The sequence below is a fragment of the Dioscorea cayenensis genome, chromosome 3 (genome assembly GCF_009730915.1).
Source record: "Dioscorea cayenensis subsp. rotundata cultivar TDr96_F1 chromosome 3, TDr96_F1_v2_PseudoChromosome.rev07_lg8_w22 25.fasta, whole genome shotgun sequence".
NCBI classification, from domain to species: domain Eukaryota; kingdom Viridiplantae; phylum Streptophyta; class Magnoliopsida; order Dioscoreales; family Dioscoreaceae; genus Dioscorea; species Dioscorea cayenensis.
In genome coordinates this window covers 17,578,482-17,598,656 of record NC_052473.1, presented here as the reverse complement: position 1 = coordinate 17,598,656, position 20,175 = coordinate 17,578,482, and the positions used below count along the sequence as shown (strand labels likewise).

General features: G+C 27.9%; 2 protein-coding genes across 3 annotated transcripts; one reads left to right on the top strand and one right to left on the bottom strand.

Annotated features, from left to right (window-relative positions):
* Positions 1 to 4,748: 4,748 nt before the first annotated feature.
* LOC120283492 (transcription factor IBH1-like 1) lies at positions 4,749 to 6,158 on the top strand. Of its 2 annotated transcripts, none has more exons than XM_039290190.1 (2): positions 4,749 to 5,802; positions 5,919 to 6,158. In XM_039290190.1, the coding sequence occupies exons 1-2, from the start codon at positions 5,222 to 5,224 to the stop codon at positions 5,980 to 5,982; spliced, it is 645 nt and encodes a 214-aa protein (XP_039146124.1). In that variant the 5' UTR covers positions 4,749 to 5,221; the 3' UTR covers positions 5,983 to 6,158. The 2 variants fall into 2 exon arrangements, with proteins under 2 accessions (XP_039146124.1, XP_039146132.1); XM_039290198.1 differs by having other exon boundaries at positions 4,764 to 5,802; positions 5,901 to 5,920.
* A 2,332-nt stretch (positions 6,159 to 8,490) lies between these two features.
* Positions 8,491 to 12,469, bottom strand: LOC120256730 (very-long-chain aldehyde decarbonylase GL1-1-like). Its single transcript, XM_039264409.1, has 11 exons — positions 12,328 to 12,469; positions 11,984 to 12,207; positions 11,659 to 11,891; positions 11,346 to 11,565; positions 10,996 to 11,117; positions 10,376 to 10,632; positions 10,186 to 10,293; positions 9,869 to 10,075; positions 9,650 to 9,760; positions 9,374 to 9,547; positions 8,491 to 9,058 (listed from the first exon to the last, which is right to left on the bottom strand). Exons 1-11 carry the CDS (start codon positions 12,376 to 12,378, stop codon positions 8,903 to 8,905), a joined length of 1,863 nt encoding a protein of 620 aa, XP_039120343.1. The 5' UTR covers positions 12,379 to 12,469; the 3' UTR covers positions 8,491 to 8,902.
* Positions 12,470 to 20,175: the final 7,706 nt, after the last annotated feature.

Genomic DNA, 20,175 nt, shown 5'->3' with positions numbered 1-20,175 from the left:
TAGACCTACGTACATAAACTTTTAATACTTCTCCTTCTCTCTATTATTTTGTATGTCATCTCTATCTAGAACCTCACATATAATTGTATTATAATTAAGATTAATATCAACTCAATGTATTTAATAAAACTTAGAGAGTACATGACGTAACAAAGTAAGAACTACAAGAACATATCACATGCACACAAGACAAACAATTTGAAACTAGGAAGCTTGGTTTACTTGTAATTAATTATGCTCCTTTGGTGAAGGAACAATTTTGCTTTTTGAGTAATCAATTTAAGAGACTATTGTTTCTATCAAATTAATTCAATTGAGGTACAATATATATAGCCTTCTTCGAGATACAACAATTACAAAGTTGAAATATAAAATGCTTTATAAACTCTCATGTTTTATATGTTTACTGATATTTAACAATCATCTTTGTCAATGTTTGGTGAAACCTATCATGTTATCCACTTTCTTTGCAAATAACCACTTTTGTCAAACCTACTATTTAATATGGATGTGTTCAATGATAAAAATAATTTCACTATTTAAATATATCTTGGTCATTTTATATTTTTTTTTTCAAAAATTTAAAAATATATGTTTATTTTTATTTTTTAAATTATTTATAGTATAAAGATAATTCTAATACAATTTTCTTTTTTGATTTTGATTTTATATTTTTCAATGAAAAAGAATGTTTGGATATTTACGACAATTATAATTCATAACTTAATAAAAAATAAACAATATAATTCACAATATATTCTGTTAATGTAAGATGGTTATTTGCAACAAAAGTTTATAATGCAAGAGGTTTAATATATTAAATTTTAAGAAAAATATACGTTAAATCACACTAAGATCTTGCGAATTAATATATTGAAGTTATGTATATATTTATATACTAATAGATGATGAAGTAAGTACTCCTGTTAAATTTTTTTCAAGAAATTAATTGAAATACTAAGCATGTGGATGTAAGCATAAATAAACTCTCAACTTCACTTCATGGTAAATCCAATTTGTGAATTCAAGCCAGTCCAAATGAAGTTAGCTTATTGATATATAGACCTAGTTGTGGGGGCGGGGATACACATGCATACATCGATCAACATGGATAATTAGTTTAGTCACATCTTTATGTCTGGAGGAAATTCAACAACCTTCACTTGTGCGGTCACATACTATGCCAACCCTTTTTAAACTAGCTAGCAAACATATATATATATATATATATATATATATATTTATATAATATTTATATTTATATATAGGTCCTCCTCCTAGGTGTCCCACATATGAACCCTATATATAATTCTTGCACGCATGCATGTGCATGCATGCGTGCTTTCAATTAATTGTGTTCAATCCTTCAATCAAACCGAATAATAATAAGAATTAATTAATTAAATAATTAAGGTTATTAGTAGGTTGATTGGCGCTACTTTAAATTTTATGTGATTATATATATTTAATGTGACTTGATTTTTTTCAATTGAATTAGTCTTTTACTTGTGTTCAATCGTTCATCAAATAAAACATTGCTAATAAATAAATAATTAAAGTTATAGGTAGGTTGATTCAAGCTGATTTGAATTTATATGATTATATTTGAGTTTGATTTTGACTAATTTTTTTTTTAATCAAAGCCTTTTAGTTGTGTTCAATCTTTCAATCAAACAAAATATAAATAAATAAATAAGTTTATAATTAGATTGATTCGAGTTGATTTGAATTGTATGTGGTTATATTTGAGTTTAATCTTGACTAAAATTTTTTTTAATCAAAGTCTTTTAATTGTGTTCAATCCTTTAATCAAACCAAATATTAATAATAAATAAATATATAAGTTTATAAATAAGGTAATTCACTAATTCTAGTTTATTTGAATTTTATGTGACTATATTTGAATTTGATTTTAACTTAAATTGTTTAACACTTCAATTATAAAAAAAATCCATATGTTAAAATTATAGAGATCTCAAAAAATTTGAGAATTAAAAATGATATTGATGAACCCCACAAAATTAATTCTGTACCATATTTGGCTAATTGTTTTACCATGAGTCCATTCTGGATCTTTTGTCTTGATTTGATCTATATGTAAGAAGAGGATAAATTAGGGTTTCCCACTTGCCTAGAAAGACACTCACCTACTAAACTTATTGCATGCAAAGATAGATCCAAAACAATGAGAAAAAAACCAACTTCATAATAAGTGAGGAGGCTTAATTAGCATAAATGGTGGCCAAAGGATCAGTGACCAAGTCCATGCAATAGTGCATGATCTCATTGATGATAAAGAGACAAACTTCCTTTTAAATATTTTGAAGAAGTTTGTCAACATTCCTCTGCTTAAGGCCATTTCTTGAAACTCTTCCAAGAAACTATGGGATGTGTCATCATCTTTTGCATAAGTATATTATATTAAAAAATTAAAAAAGAAATCGATCGGTCTATTTGTAAACATAAGTATGATCACAACCTAAGAATTAAACTATGATATTATTGATATTTTTGTTCGCTTCTTGTTAATATAATATATTTACAACATACAATAATTGAAATTCGACTACTACCAAATATATATTTAAAAGAAAAAGATAGATTAAATGACGGAATAATTTTTTTTTATCAATCTTATTTTTATCAAATTAGCTTCAGTTATTTTATTTTCCTTAATATTTTATAATTTATCTATATTTAGAAAAATAAAATAAAACAGGGTAACAATAAACTTGAGTTCACTAAATATATATTCAATAGTATTATGGTTAGCCAATAGTTCTTGTTTTGTGCCATTTTGGCACCAATGAATAAGCATTTAAACTTGCATATTCGTGCTAATGGTTTTATTTATAAAACTATTATCTCTAATAATATGTTCATTAGACAAATTAATTCTATAATACAAAACTTAATAAAACACAAGTACCGAGAATCTCATACAAAGAGAGATGTATGATAAAACAAAACAAAAACACAATAATTAGGCATAGATAGCTCCAACGTTAATAGAGCCAATAGTACTAAAAATAGTTGGATAATAATAATATATACCAAACAAATTGTTTAGGCATAAAGAAGGTGACAAGCTTCATCTAGTTTTATTAAACAACCACTTTAATTAGATATATTGGCACACTTCATTAATTATTATAAACAAAATAATGAAAAATATCATATATATATACACACACACACACAAAGTAGCTAGATGTAGCTTAAGAAGGCTAATTAACAATACCATGACAAAACTATTCCTCAAGGAGTGACCTAAATTTGGGGTCCCCTAACGTCAAAATGATTCAAGCCCTATGGAATGCATACCTTTGTGGGGGCATATGGAGCCCTCCATGTGTGACCATGTGTTAGCATGATCAGACCTTCATGTATCATTGCCATAGCAACATGTGGCTAGAGTAAACCCTACCCCTAAAGTTAAGGTACAACTTGCATATTACATTGACATAATAGTTTAATAAAAATATAAGTATATTACTAATCCTTAAAAATAATTTTAAAAAAATTTCATATATATTTATATATGGTATTATAGTGTGGAGTTTGGAATTAATTATTAGATGTATCATAATTGGACTTTTATATATTATACCAATAAGTTACTAACATTAAAGCACTAAGCATGTTGTTTATGACCTAGAAAAGGTTATATAATCAAAATAAGGAAAAGGACAAGGATTAGAAGGCCATATAGAAATTGGAATCCAATGACAAAAGAAATTAAGTAATCTTCACAATTTGAATGGCATGCACTAATTATAACCTTAACAAAAGTAGATTATATAACATTTATACTCAAGTTTTTTTTTTTTAATCCAAAAGCCAATACCCCTTAATTTGCATCATTGTTTTACGTAGTTATAGAACTCCTTAAAACATGATTTTAAAATGCACGGTAAATGAAAAAAAAAGAGTGGTTAGAAGTACTCCAATCAAGTACACATGCATTGTGATATTGATAGATAATTAAGACAGTAATTAAGGAGCAATAAATAGGGCCTTTGTTTTAACTACAAAGACTAAGAACATCCATGTGGACACCATGTGGAGGATAAATTATCTTTCCACAAAGCCAATGAAGTGAAGAGAAAAAAGGAAATAGCCCCCACCTCCACCATGTTTTCCGGATCCTGCCATCTCACTTTTGCTTCCATCCTATTATCAAGTATCATGTGTGTGTGAGCATATATATATATATATATTTTGACCCTCAGTTATTTTCTACCACAACTTAAGGCTTTGTTCTTAAGTTATGCTCAAAATAATATAATATAAATAAACTCAAATTTCCACCCAATCAACTCCATGATTGTTGGAATTTGATTATATATATATATATATATATATCTATTCTTTCAATGGTTTTCTACACCAACACACTACACATATATATATATCTTCTCTGTTGTGAGGATATGGGGAGAGTGATCACGTGTTTCTTTTTGTTTTCTTGATAGACGTGGTTATCTCTTTAGAATTGTTGTGTTTTATTTCTTTTATTTTAAATCAAAAAAAAGAAGAAAAAAAAGAACTCCTTTGACAAAAAATAAAAAATAAAAAATAATAATAATAATAAAGAACTTAAAGTTAGAGAACTATATCACTTATAAGGTGTTCGATCACTTAGTTTGTGTGTGTGTGTGTGTGTGAGTGGGGTTATGGATACCATGTGCAAGCATGTGGAGTGTCTTCTCAAAGGGACCCAACACTCTCACTATTCTATCTCTTTCTCTCCAAACATGGCTTCACAATAAATTGTTTTCTAAAACATAGCTTCCTATGAATCCCATCTCTTTCTCATTCTCTTCATTTCTTATATTTTGATTTCTTCCATCTCTGCAACACTAGATCATGATCATATAATCTTAGATGATCCTGAGGTATTGAAAAAAGGTCCTACACTTGATAGATATATGGCCTCACATCACAAGTTATTCAAGTTATTCTTGTTTTTTAAAGTAGTAGTGCATGAGTTCCCTCACCTATAGTCCTCCAAATACATTATCTTTCTTCCTTATTCTCTTATCCTTCTTGTTCATGATTCTCAACTCTCAAGTCTATAAGACATATCCTAGATTTCTCAAATAGTGAAATTAACAAAGTATGCATATATACATGCATGCATTGTTAACCTTTACTTGATATCCATCCCTTCTCTACATATATACACTCACACACTCAAAGCTAATAGCAAACCCTAACCATGCATGGCTCAAACACATTCATGCAAGTTTTCTTCAAGAAATGGCTTCTAGGTCTCAAACATGGTGGCATATCAAGCAAGAACATGAGCTTCCTTGAGAGGAAGAGAACCATCAAGGTCTCCTCCGACATTGCCATGGCTTTTGCTAAACATGGCAGGACTTGGAGCCAAGCTCTCGTCACCAACCTCTCCAAGCAAGAAGAAAACAAAGCCATGGTGAATGCCATCTTTGAAGATGTTGAATACCATAAGAAAAAGTCATCATCATCATCATCACCAAGATATCATGATAAGCCATGCTACAACACAAGAAGCAAGAAGATACTAAGAAGAAGCCTTCAAGTGTGTTCAATGGTGAGGAAGAGAAGGCACAAGAAACCATCCAATGGAGTTGTAGCAATGATTCTAGCAAAAGATTTAGTGAAGAAGAGAACCAAGCTTCTCAAAAGGCTTGTACCAGGAGGAGACTCCATGGATGACTTCTCTTTGTTGGATGAAACCTTTGATTATATCATCTCACTTCAAGCTCAAGTAGATCTAATGCATCTTTTGGCAAAAGTTCTTGGAGTCTTAAATACCAAGTGAGTTGTTTCTTCTAGCATTATTATTATCAATTCCTTTTCTTATTTGCACCTTTGTTTTCTCCCTGATCATTTTTCTTTTTTTTGTTTTTCACTAGGAATTAATCATATTGCAGGGTAAAAGAAAAGAGAGATAAGAGATCACTGTGTGGTTACAAATGTTGTCAAATGAGGAAGTGATTCAAGGAGCTAGTACTGCTTCGGCTCAACAAACTCTTCATGCTTCTTTTCTATGCTTGTGTATAGTTGGAGAAATAATTAAAGGTGTTTCCTATATATATATATATATATATGTTTGTCTAATTAATTGAGAGGAATTAATTAAGTGCTTTTTTTTTTTACTTAATTAAGAATATTATTTGATTATGTGAATGCTAGCTAGTTAAAACTCAAAACTAAACTTAATATGAAACATTCTTCTTAGTCTTTGCTTATTTTCTATACATACAAATCTATTTCAAAGGAAAAACCTTGTGTTAATTAATTTGTGAAGAAAAATGATTTCAAGACTTGTATACAAGTCTTATATAAAGAATGCAACATTATAAAGTTGATGATATATATGACATGAATAAGACTTGTACCTCATCACTAGATCTCATATAAAAACATCAATCAAATCAATCAATCAACATGTTATTTGTATTACCTATCAATTGCACAGAAACACACATGCAATGCAGATGAAAAGTTGAGTACTTTCCTTCTATTAATTCAAGTTGAGTTGAGACTTGAGAGCATGCCTAGGCATGGTATCAAGATTCATGGCTTAGGATTAACATCTATCAAATCAATAGAGACTTTAGAGTACTAATTAACTAGCTATCATGTTAGTGGAAAATAGTTAATCATATATAAAGTCATGGATTTTCAATATCAAGTCATATATAATTTGTTTAATTAAGTACTTAATTGAATTTTGCAACATAATTTGTTATTAGTCATCCATCACTAAGGCAATTATTATATTATTTATAATTTAAAAGCAAATTATTGATATCATCAATTTCTGTTTATTGAGTTATTAATATATATATATATATATATATTATTGCTTATGATGATGATAATTAATAAGTGTGTTCAAAGTTTTGGTAATTAATTTGTTTGATTTTGCAACAATTAAATCCGTAATTTTTTAGAAATACAATGGAAACTGAGTCAAACATTCATTATTATTAATATTAAGTTATTAACTAACATGTATATTCTCTGATATTATTAGTAGTAGTATTTATTATTAACTTAATTTCCATAGATCAAGAATACCATTTTTTTAAAGCCTCAGGCCCTCAGTTTTAAAAATAAATAAAATAATAAAAAATGTGAAACTTTTTTTTTGGTCTGGAAATAAAGACTTGGGCTTTATATAGTTTAAAAAAAATGTAGAGGAGAACTTTATTTGGTAGTGACACAATTTTGATTTATAAAAAAATTAGAATTATTTTTGTAAAGAAATTAACAATAGATGCTTATTAATAACAATATCTTTTATTACATTATTATTTAATTAAATAAATATTTTTTTAAAAAAATTTGGGTTAATCTTGAGTTTATATATATAATCAAGTTGATCATAATTTACTTGATCAAAGAAATATGTTCCCATAATTTAATCAATTGATCTATTATTCATTTGTTTTTAATAAAATAAAGACATATGATCAAAGAAATATGTTCCCTTAATTTAATCAATCGATCTATTATTTATTTATTTTTAATTAAAATAAAGACATTAGGTTAAATCTAAGAAATTCTATAATGCTTTTACACCAAACAAAATTTTAAAAAAGAAGAATAGATATAAGTCGGAGTAAATAGTAAATTGACCAACCTTTTTTTTTACTCCATGTTTATCATATTATAATATGAGATTTAAAAAAAAATATTCAAAAGATGGACAATTATATTTGATGTATATATTAGATGTGAATGTACGTATATCACATGAATATTTATTTATTAATTAAAAAATAAACACCATGATTTTTCTCTGTGTTTGTGTATAGTGTCATATTTCTTTGAGCTACATAGTTGTTCATCCATTAAAATTTATAATATACATATAATATAAATAATCAAGTCTTATTGGCAACCTCTCATAGTAGAGTTTTGGAATAATTAAAATATAACATGATTGAAATCATTAATTTCATTAAGATTAGATTTTTATAGTGTTAATTAAATATATAAAGTTAGGCAAAAAGTTGGGAGCATATATATATAATGTTCATCACTACTATGTGTGATGATTTGATTGGTATGGTTTATCAAAGGCCTAGCTTATGATGTCCTCTATGTTACGGGCTATTTTTATTCATCTCAATTTTTTTTATTAAAAAAAATACAAGTTCATATTATATAAATGAGTAACTTTCATAAAAAAGAGTCTAGACTTTATCAAATAAAATATTTTCATTTACTTTTGTAGGTTATTTTTATTCATCTCAATGAATATTACATATAATATAAAATTATTTCAACCTATCAATGAAAGATATATGTACATATATCAATCATTTGTCATAAGTGATACTCATTAGATATTACAACAATTTCATATAATCAAACTAAAAATTAAAGAAAATAAAATTTAAATAAGATATATATTTTTTTATAAAAGTGGATTAACCACTAATTTATTAAATGAAAAGCAACATTTAAATGAAATAATTATGAGCACCAAAGAAAAAAAAAATACATTACATTATAAAGAAGATTTAAATGGATATTCTCAAGACAAATCATCGCTTTGTTTCTAACAAATGAGTGTGTGTGATTAACTACACACATTAATTGATAAAATCAATCACAAAGGATCATTTCTTCGTCTTCATTTCATCTCCACATAATTACCCAAAAAACGAAAAAAAGAAAACTATGCCCTTTCTACATCTTGGCAATAGAACAGTGAGTGAATGACATTAAAAATAGAAAAGGAAAAAGATAAAAAGGTTGAAGGATGGATAATATATATTGGATGAAAGGGTTGAACATATAAATATATATATATATATTTATTGATAGATAATTGTGGACTATGTGTATGTGTATCATGTTGTTTTGTTTGAATAATAGATGATGATGATCATCATCATCATCAAACAGGAGAGAGGCCATGTTTCATTGCAGCTTCCCAAACAACATCTATGCGCTCAACATCAATGGCACCAACTTCATGATGTTGCCATCCTTCCAAGAAATGCACTACTCCTCCTGCATGGCATGCATGCACCACTCCTCTCTCCATTGTATACTGCATTTGCATTTTAATTAGTCTTGGTTTTAAAGGATATATTCAAAAAGTAATCAAAGGATAATTAATTTTATATAATAATATTGTACCATTAATGCCAAGAAAATATTAAAAAAAATTACTCTCACACTAAAATAGAATTAAAGGAGAGAACTAAATATAAAAATAATTATATGATGATGATAAAGTTCAACTTCTTACACTCAAATTTTATATATATATATATATATTTAACAGGAAAATGGAAATATTTTTTGAGAATAAGATGAAATTAATTAAGAATAAATGTATATGTTTATGAGGAAATTAAGTTACCTCACACATTCCTAACCCTTCCACATCTTTAGGCAATCTCATAGCAGCTAACTTTCCATAAGTACAATCACTTCTAAAACCAATAATAGGTGGCACAACAAATTGATGAAAGTGAGTGCCAGGTGGAGCCCATCGTTGCTCTCTAAGTGAAAGCCATTTGCCGACAATCCAAGTCTAGAGTATTAAAAAAAAAAAGAGTTAAACTTTAATTAATTAATCACACATCATAAATATTTCCATCATATTAATTCACAAATCTCAAAGCAATATATGTACCTTGCAATCTTGTGCAGCTTGATACTTTGTAACATGAACCAAGTTATGTCTATACTCCACAGGAGCCTCCTTTTGAATCTTTTGAAATCTCTCAGTTGAAGGTGTGAGCATCTAATATATATATATATATATAAAGTTTAAGATGTCAGTAATTAAGATATAATTAAGATAATGATAAAGTGAGGACATTACTAGAGTTATAGGGATAGGTATAAGTACCAAGACACGTATGTTTTTTGTACAAAGGTACAAGGCAATGGCTCTTCCAAGTTTGGAGGTTGCACCAGTGAGGAATACTTGTTTAACATCTTTGGGGATCTCATGTAGGATCACTGCTGCTGTTAAAGTATTGCCATGGACCACTCTAACTTTAAGATTAGGGTGTTTGTTCACAAACAATGTCCCACCACCATTTAAGGCTTCATTCTGTTTTATTAGCAATAAATATTTTAAAAAAAAAATTAGTTTTTGATTTTTTTTGTTTATGAGATTTTATTTATGAAAAAATTAATTTAATTTTAGAAGAGACTAATTACCTTGTTTAAAGCAGCTAAGCTGATGACCTTGACACCCATTTTATCTGCTCTTAAAATTGCTTGCTCAATCAGACTATTGATACCATTCTTGGCAAATGGTAAAAAGTACTGTGTATAATTAAAAATAATAATTTTAATTAATTAAAAATTAATGCAATTGAAAACAAATAATAAATAAAATAAAACTGACCTGAAAACCATATCTTGGAACAGCCCAAATTTGATGTAATCGACCACGAACATTATAGAAAGAGATAATAAAAGTTTTAGACCAAGCCCACATAGCAAGCATGACTAAGAAGGCAAAAGGCCATAATGGAAGAAGAAAGAACTTGAATTTGTATGGAATGGATCCAAAAGACCTAAACACAAAGAGTACATGCAAGCAGGAGATCACATCAACTACATGGGCAAGGAAGACGAAATCCGGTGCTTGATCATGCTTTCCTGTAAGTATAATAGATGATTAATTTTTTTCATATAAATAAAATTAATATATATATATATATATATATATTTTAGTTCATTAAAAGGAATTATTTAAATACATAAATCAAACACCTAAAACAAAAAAGTAAATTGGTCTAGTCATTCCTGAATTGTATTAAATGACACCCCCTAACTGTCACCTCCTAATATGTGGACCATATATAGCAAAGTGTTGGTCCCCTTAAATTGTATGGACATAAAAAAATCTAAACTTATCTTGCATTCATCAATACTTGTCTTGTAAATAGAACAAGACCCTTTTTAATTCAATGTTTATTTTGGAAAATTTTAATTTAAAATAAATAAATAAATAAAGCTCACCATTTCTGATTTTTTTGTGCAAGTCCCATGAGTTCTTGTTAAGTGTTCCTCCAAGAAGATCAAATAGAGGCATGAAAAGACAAAAGTTGGTGTCTTTCTCAGTGTGATGAAGGCTATGGTATCTGTCAAAACAAATGACTTAATTAGTTTTCATATATTATAATAATATTTATTATTATAATAATAATAATTAAGTGGTTAATAGTTAGAACAAGTGTTCCAGAAACATAAACTTTATGACAACAATAATATGACAGCTAGGAAATTAAACAGCATGCATTAAATAGTTAGGTGCAAAGTTTACACAAGTTGCAATAAATCAAGCTCTGAAATGAAGATAAATGACTCACGTTGGGGTGTAAATGAGGTATCTAAGGAAGGGTAGAGTCTCAAACATGCCATGTGAGAACACCTCAACATTGCAGTGACCCATGCATCTCAAGAAATCAAACAACAACACATAGCCATACACAAGTCCAAGTGAACCATATCCCATCATACATGCCCCTAGCAATGGCACTCCCATCACCATACCTTGCACTATATACTCCAATGGTGTTCCAAATCCAGCTGCATAATTATCATTATTACATATACATATCTAAAGATCAATATATCTACATAAATTAATATATATATATATATATATATATATGTTTATACCTGTGAAGGCTTGAGGAACAAGAGTGGAGTGATGGAGAGAGTGATAGTTTGTAAAGAGAGAGCCTTTGTGGAACAATCTATGGAAGAAATAGAACAGTGGTTCTGTGACCATAACATGAAGCAATAGAGCTATGAAACACCCCAATAGATTAAACTTTGGGAATTCTCTAATTCCTTGAAGGAGATAATAAGCCATGGCTCCCATAAAAGCTTGGAGGATTAAGAAGTTATCCCTGGAATATATATATATATATATATGCGTTTGAGATAAAATTAAAGTAGTTCATGATGAAGATGAAATGAATTAATGTGTGTTTATATATACCAGTCCCATTCTTTGTCAATTTGAGAGAAATCGACGCCGGCTTTAATAATTCTTCGACGACGAGTGAGGAAGAGCAGGTTGCCGAAGGAGGACCAAAGTTGATGAACTAGAGCTCTCAGTGCAAAGAGTATGAGAAGATGAAGGCACCATGAATCTTGCTGGTTCATGCTTTGCCATGCATTCGAGTACATAATTTGGCCTATGAATGGTCCATACAGCACATACTGCAACACAAACATATAAAAATACAAATCCTTAGACAAATAGCTATTTAGATGTATATATATATATATATATGTATATGAGAGGGAGAGAAATATATATATATATATATATATGCATACCTTGTAGACACCAAAGTTTTCCCAAGGCCAAGAGGACAAAGGAGAAGCCATGATCTTAGAAGGAAAGGAAGACAGTGAAGGATGAGGTTATCTTTGTGTCTCTATTTATAAAGGAGACATGTGGGAAGCCAAATGAGAGTTTGAGAGCCACTTGAGACAAACCCAAAAAGAAAATAGAGTTTTAGGGAAGACACAAATTCTAACAAGATTTTGCCTAACAATTTTTTATTTTTATTTTTTAACCTTGGTTTTTTTTATTTTTATGTGTATCTACTTTAATTATACACATGAAATTTTTTTAATTAATATATATGTGTGATGAAATAATTTATGGCTTTGTTATTGAGAAACGTAGTTCAAAAATCATTAATATTTAATGCTTAAAAACTTTCTCATCTGATTGATTTAATCTCTTGTATGTCTTATATGGTTTATGGTTTATGGATGACAATTTAAAAATTTTAGTTTAGGATTTAAAATTTAATGATTTAAAAAATTATTTTTAAAAAATATTATTGTAAAATTAACAATGTTTTGAGCCATGACATTTCATTCGCCAAAGAAAACCATACATGTTAAATTGGTGAAGTGGTGATTCCAAAGCTAATAGCAATTTTTAGTGTAATTTTTATTCTCCATTTTAAAACCTGTTCATTTATTAATTCTTTTTATTTTTAACAAAATTCTAAAACACAAGCATAAGTCCAAAGAGAGCAACTCATGATAGAAAATTCCAAGGAGATGGACAAAGTCAAGTTCAAGCATATAAATGTTGCACCTCTAACTCCCTCATTTAAGTAGCATGCATGGTTTAGGAAAGTAGCTTTTTATCTCCATTAATGTTCACTCCTCTTCTGGTTATACCTCCCAATCAATACACCTTTGAAGCTTCTATGAAACACATGCAAATGCCCATATTGTTTGACCAAACTCCAACATGCAATGAACTTTGAGCACCCTTCTTCACAGTTCACAACTATGAAAAGCCAACCCATGCTTCTCTTCAAGAATTAAGACAACTCATGCATGTTACACTATTAACCAGAATGGGTCCATAAGTCCATTTATGTTTATAGGTAAATTTAATATCATGGTAACATGATGTCATATGATGCTTGTGAATACTTAATTCAGATCATATTTGTTGATCATGTTTTGATAAATTTTTGCATGACATAATTGGGGTTCATCGATGTGATGTAATTCTTTCTTGGACTTGGTACATTGCACCGAGCAGGTCAAATCTATGCATATATTTTTTTTCTTTTTTAATTTTTATGGTTCCATGGTACATATATGGATCGATTTCATTGTCAAGGTATAATGCACTAGGTCCAGGTAAGAATTGCTCGTATATGAAGATTTTCCTTTGTATTCGATCAAATTAATGGTAAATATATGGATCGATTTTATTATCACATGGTGTAAGTCACACACACTTTAAATCCTCAACTATACTTGAATTTTCCATCTTCCACATGGTAGTTATATAATGGCACTATCATTCACTTATTAAGGTGATGGTGTGGAAAAAAAAAATTAACTTCCATTATGCTTCTAGAATTTATTATAAAATCTCTTATAAATTATTAGGATATGCATATATAGGAGAGTATTGAGAGTGATTACAATTTTTCAAAATTTATTGATATTAGAAAATGAGATTATGAAGTTGATATTGTAATGGTAAATAAAATTATAGAAGTTATATAATTATTTTGTGAATTAATCATTAAAAAATTAATTGGATTAATTAGAAAGTAAAATTTGGAAATATAATTATTCCATCTAAATTAAAAATAAAATTTTATTCTATTTGTAAATTAAAAACATTATCTATTTCTTAGTTAATTAATATTTATTAACTCATGATGCAGCGGTATACTTGAAACCCGTTGATTCGCCTTCGAATGCCCAGTAACAAGTTGTCCAAACCCTGTTGATCAAAGATAGCCAGGAATTTGGGAAGAGTAAAATCTTATTACTCAATAAAAATGATAATCACAAAACTGATTTTCTCTTGCCCATAGACTTACATTAAATAGGCGAAAATAGCACTAAGAAAGGAGATAATTCGAAAATTTACCAAAAATAGTAAATTCTCAAATATCAGCAAGAAATAAAAAATCTATCAAAATAAAGACTATTGCCACAAACGGCTTACAAATCAGAGATTTCTATCCTAAGATATAACGAAATCAATTATTACTAAGAACGGCAAAATTAGGGTTTTCGAGGCCTAAACGATGGAATTTGGCCAAATTTTGATATGACTCACAAGCAAAACTAGTGATTTGTGTTTGTTGACCCGTTTTCCTTCAAGTGAGACTCTTAAAAACCAAAACTCCACCTCTTGAAAAATTACCAGAATACCTTTGTTAGGCCATATCCCTTTTGTCCAGAAAGACACAGGCTTGCTCCTCAATACGCCCCTCATCAACTCGGTTATAAGATTATTTTTTTTTTCCAATTATAGACTTGCAACATAATTAGATAAAATCCAAGGGCATCTAATTTCATTCCTTGCTGATGTAGATAAAAGCTTTGTGGGGGGCAATATGTTTTATTACCATCAATAATAGAAGTCTTTTGAATGTATGTTGTTGTTATGATGCATTAATTTTTTTTTTAAAATGTTGTTTGAATTCAATTCATTTCAAGAATTTTTGGAAAAATGTTCATTGAATGTAAAAATAATTGATATAAAGAAACAAGTTTAGGAGAAAACTATAGACTCTCAAACACATGAGTAACCAAAATTTTGTGATATTATTTAATGTATTCCTCTTTATACCAATGTTAATATTTAAATAAAAGTATTATTTATTTATTTATTTATTTATTTTTAAAAAATCACCATCTGATTAGGAATCTAATAGAATTTATATTTATAAATTAAAATGATTGATGTGCATCTAATTAAATTTATAGATATTCATCAAAATCATCTATTGTATTTTTGAAGGAATATTTATGAATGGCATGAATGGTGGAGCACAAACAATATGACGGATGATGTGATTAAAGACCAATTAAGTTCAAAAAGGAGTAGCAGATAAACTAATCAACAACTTTGCACTTAATTATTGGGTCCTTCATAATTAATTTGGTACAATTTAAGAGTGAAAACCACGTTTATTAAGCATAATCTGAACTTTTTATACCTTTTTGTTTGTTGTCCGTTTTCTATATGCCATTTTTATTTTATTATTTATTTTTTAAAATTATATATATATATATATATCACCTAAGGACTTCCACACTGGCCGTTGAATTACTATCCAACAGTTGGGATTCATTCAAAACAATTTCCAACAATGGCAAACAATGTTATACACAGTATGTATATGAATAATAGCAGTTGAATTATCATCCAGCGGCTGTAAATAAACATCTCTAATGAATAGTCATGTGTATGTGAGCAAATAATTTAAACCTATGTATATATATTTGAAAAATCACTGGTTAATAAAAATCCAATTAATCAAAATTGAGTTAATCCCAACAGATAAGTTATTAGTTCCATAAAGTTCTATGGCGTGGGGTCGGCCTTGCAGTCTAATCTCCGTGCTCTTGGATGAGGGCGTATGACTAAACGATCAATTCCATGTTATGCACATGCCTAGCTCTGTTATTACGTTTGTCACATTTGTATATATATATATATATATAAAAAGTTCGAATTAATTACTTCCATGAAATGAATGATGTATATTTTGTTAAATTTACATTCATTTGACCAAAATCAAATGCCATATTTATTAGCGAATATTCAAAGAGAGCAAGTGGCATGTTAAATGATGTGCCTAAAAACGAGTTAGGTTTAAGTTGGTAGTAGATAACACAGCTAACAAATGTGCACTTAATTGCATATATATCTTTCACCGCCCAACTCCAAACCAGCCATGCATATTTTCTTGATTTGTTGCCGACCGCCCTAATAAACAATATGACCATCTCATCAATGCGTTTTTTGCGTGTCAATGTTCATCCAGTGGGGAATGCAACCCCTAATTAACTACTATTCTTCAAAACCCTAACTTTCCTTTGGAGTACAACTCAAACTCATGGAGATTAAAGATAAATATGGACAAACCACTGGATTAGCACTGAAAGATGGGCCCGTAATAATGGACTCAACTAGAGACCTTTGAGACCGATTTCATCAATATAATTTGTAAGATTAAATATGGACAAGACACTGAATTATCACCGGAAGATGACCCCTGATAATGGACTCAACTAGAGACTTTTGAGATTGATTTTACCAATACAGTTTGTAAGATCAAATATGGACAAGACACTGAAAGATTAGTCTCCAATATTAGACTCGACTAAAGACTTTTGAGACTGATTTTATAAATAGAGTCACATATGGATCAACCCTTTAGAATGTCATTTCTTAAAAAACTTAATTCTCCATATTCCTTTTTAATGGTACTCTTATGTATTTAAGATAGTCTAACCACTCTTTGTGGTCAAATTGTTTCTTATTTTCATTATTTTGTGTGCTGATTTTGTTACTATTTTTATTTATAAATTTTAAAAGATTGAATATATATATATATATATATATATATTAGTAACTTTTTTGAGTAAGGTTAAAAAAAATCTATGAAAGTGGAATATTTTCATATAGAGAAGATATAAAACATACAGTGTACACTCTACAGAAGTATTTTGCAGCTGGTTTACCTAAAATATTAATTTAAAATCTATTAAAATATATTTTCATTTGCATCACAATACTTTTTTTTTATATATAAAATAAATCATGATTGTCATATAAGTTTGATGTTAATATTAGGGATATGGATTTTATGAATAGCTTGAGTTCGGCAAAAATTTTAGTTTGTTCATAATTATTCATATAATAAATGAGTTGCAATGTTACAATTGATATTTCAAAATCAATGAGTTAATTAATTTGACTAATTGTAATATTTATTGAAAACTTTTTTTATTTATTTGGTCCCAAAGTATTAATTAGATTATGAGAGTCAATTTTCTCATCCTAACTTTTTTTTATTTTTAAAATATTTTAATATAAATGGGTGGATTAATTTTTAATGTTTATTGGAGTTAGAGATTATTTTGGCAATTAATTGCCAAAATAAGTATATTACAAAAATTACGATACACTTATAACTTATTTTACATATCTATTCAAGATATTTCATTTATTTTATATAAATAGATATAATATACTAGAAGACTGCATATATATATATATATATATATTTGTATATATATACACACTCATAAAAATTAATTAATCAATAATGTAAAAAAAATAGAGAGAAAACTGTTTATTTATTTATTTATTTTTTTATTTATTTATTTATTTTGGGATAATTGAATGGTGCTCATGATTTGATTTCTACTTACATTTTTAGGTATAATATTAATTTAAGAAATGTAATGTATTTATATTTTTAATTTTTGGATAAATGCCACATAATTCAGTATTAGTTGAAAACCAAACAGGCAATCAAATAATAAAATAATGAATTATTAATACTAAATTTAGTTTTATATTTAGATTAATTGCTAATTAATAGCCTAATTATGATATGTATTTGCCAAGTTCAGAGACTATGCCTAAAAAGGTTTCATATTTGTGGTTTATTTAATGCAATATTAAACAACACATTATGTCTAAATTCATTGCTTATTAAGTGATCTAAGATTTCTTTTCTATTAATGCATAGTAAAATTCAACATGAATATTAATTAAGAAATGCATGATGATATTAAATTAATACTTTATGCAAATGATTTCGGTGGGAAATTATAGTTATTAAAGATAGATCAAAAAAATTTATGGATATCTATAAGAAAAAAAATTCTATATATAAAAATACTATTTGGATACACACAGAGGAAAAAAAATTATGTACTAAGATTAATTGTAAATAGTTAATTTTTAATTTGAAATAATGGAGTGAATATTTTTAATTCACTTTAATCCCTCTAACAATTACAAACTTTTTTTTTTATATAAAATTACAAACTTTTTCCCATCTTCTCATGAAACCTGAAGTTTTGTTCTATAAAATTTATTTTTTCTATATATATATATATATATATACATACGTTAATGGATTTTGGGCCATCTAGGCCAAGTTAATGTTGGGCCGTGCTGATGGGCCAAAATGTATATATATCATATATATACATATATATTCATTTTTGGACTTTGGGCCATCTAGGCCAAGTTAGTGTTGGGCTGTGCTGCTGGGCCAAAATGGAAATTGGTCCATTATTTATTTATTTATTTAAATTGTGTGTGTCCCAATTAAAGGCATAAATAATGGTTCATGTCCTAAGAATGAGATAATATATCAACCACAGTTTAAATGATAATTTTTTTTTATTTATTTTAACAAATGCGGCAAGGGTATATACAATTAAGGGTATATGCAATTCGCTTGTATGCCTTTACCCAGCTAACACAGGGATTGGGTGTAAGTTCACTCGCACGACCAGGGATTTTTAGCACTACTGCATTTTACGCATTTCCAACTCAGATAAAATTCCGTAGACCAAATTTTACAAAGTGAGGCCAATATTGCTGAATCAAAGGCCTATGGTCTTTAAATGATAAAACTTTATAATATCGTTGATATGGCAAAACCATGTTATTGTTACATCTATTTATATTCTAATAAATTAACGAAAACCTTTAGTTTTAATTTTTTTTAAGAAAATATATACATGTAATAAACATTGATTAATTAAAGCGATGTTATGTTGTATAAGATTGATCTAATAAGATGAAACGTAATTATACAAGTTTATTGATTCTTTTTACTCTATTGATTCTTATTTAGAAATTTCGGTTATTGATAATTCTTTTAAAAAAAATGTATAAATTTTGAGCATGAATTTTTCCCTATCATTTAATTAATTAATAACTAATATTACTAATGGTTGTTGTATTTTTTATATTCATTAACATAGTTTTATGCATCAATTTAATGAATTTAGTAGAGAATTATAAGCTCGAATTGTATATTCATTAGTTTAGCTATGTATATTGTTATAATTTAAAAATAGAAATTTAAAGTAAAATTTTGAACGGACAAAATAATTTATATAATTCAACCTGTGGTCTTAAAAATATATGGGAAAATAATTAGATGTTATCATATATAATAGTGTGACGATAATGTAATAATTGTCACATTAAAATTTTAAAACATAATTACTCCACAACCCAACACACCGAAATATTAAATAATTAAATTTTTCATGACAAATAAGCTATATATAAAGGTATGAATGGCGTGATAATTAAGCTATATATGGACTAATTAATTAAAAGTTTCATGGATATAGACTCAAATAATTAATAAATAGTAATATCAGTAAAATTAGAGAAGAAGAGTTCTAGTAATGCACTTCTTTCTTCATATTTAGAGATTGCATGAAGATAAGATCTACACGTCCCAAACTTGTCATTCAATGATAAACATGCAAGTGTAAAGGTCTTATAAGTAACTTCTCAATAAATGAATTCTTAATTTCTAAAATCTACATCAAGTGATGCTAATTAATTACTAATCTATTTGCTATATAATCAAGGCTTGATTGAATGCATATTACACCTTGTGCCATCCATTAGTATTTGTGTTTACTAGTGTATATATATACATACACTCATACATTATAATATTTCTTTCATCTCATTATTTTGTTTTAAAGAAGAACCTCGAAAGAAATATGGATTATGATTGTTAGGCACGAGTAGTTGGTGAAATTAAAAACCCAAAAGGTGGATGTGATTGTCTATGATATCATCATCATCATGATGTATGTATATGTACATGGAAAACTCATGTGATT

Bases quoted from the DNA above. Each gene is read 5' to 3' on its own strand.
- LOC120283492 (XM_039290190.1), top strand. From the start codon at position 5,222: ATGCATGGCTCAAACACATTCATGCAAGTTTTCTTCAAGAAATGGCTT. The intron at 5,803-5,918 runs GTGAGTTGTTTC...ATCATATTGCAG, and splicing joins CTTGGAGTCTTAAATACCAA to GGTAAAAGAAAAGAGAGATA.
- LOC120256730 (XM_039264409.1), bottom strand. From the start codon at position 12,378: ATGGCTTCTCCTTTGTCCTCTTGGCCTTGGGAAAACTTTGGTGTCTAC. The intron at 9,761-9,868 runs GTACTTATACCT...TATATATATTAG, and splicing joins CAAAAAACATACGTGTCTTG to ATGCTCACACCTTCAACTGA. The intron at 9,059-9,373 runs GTAACTTAATTT...ATGCAAATGCAG, and splicing joins AAGGGTTAGGAATGTGTGAG to TATACAATGGAGAGAGGAGT.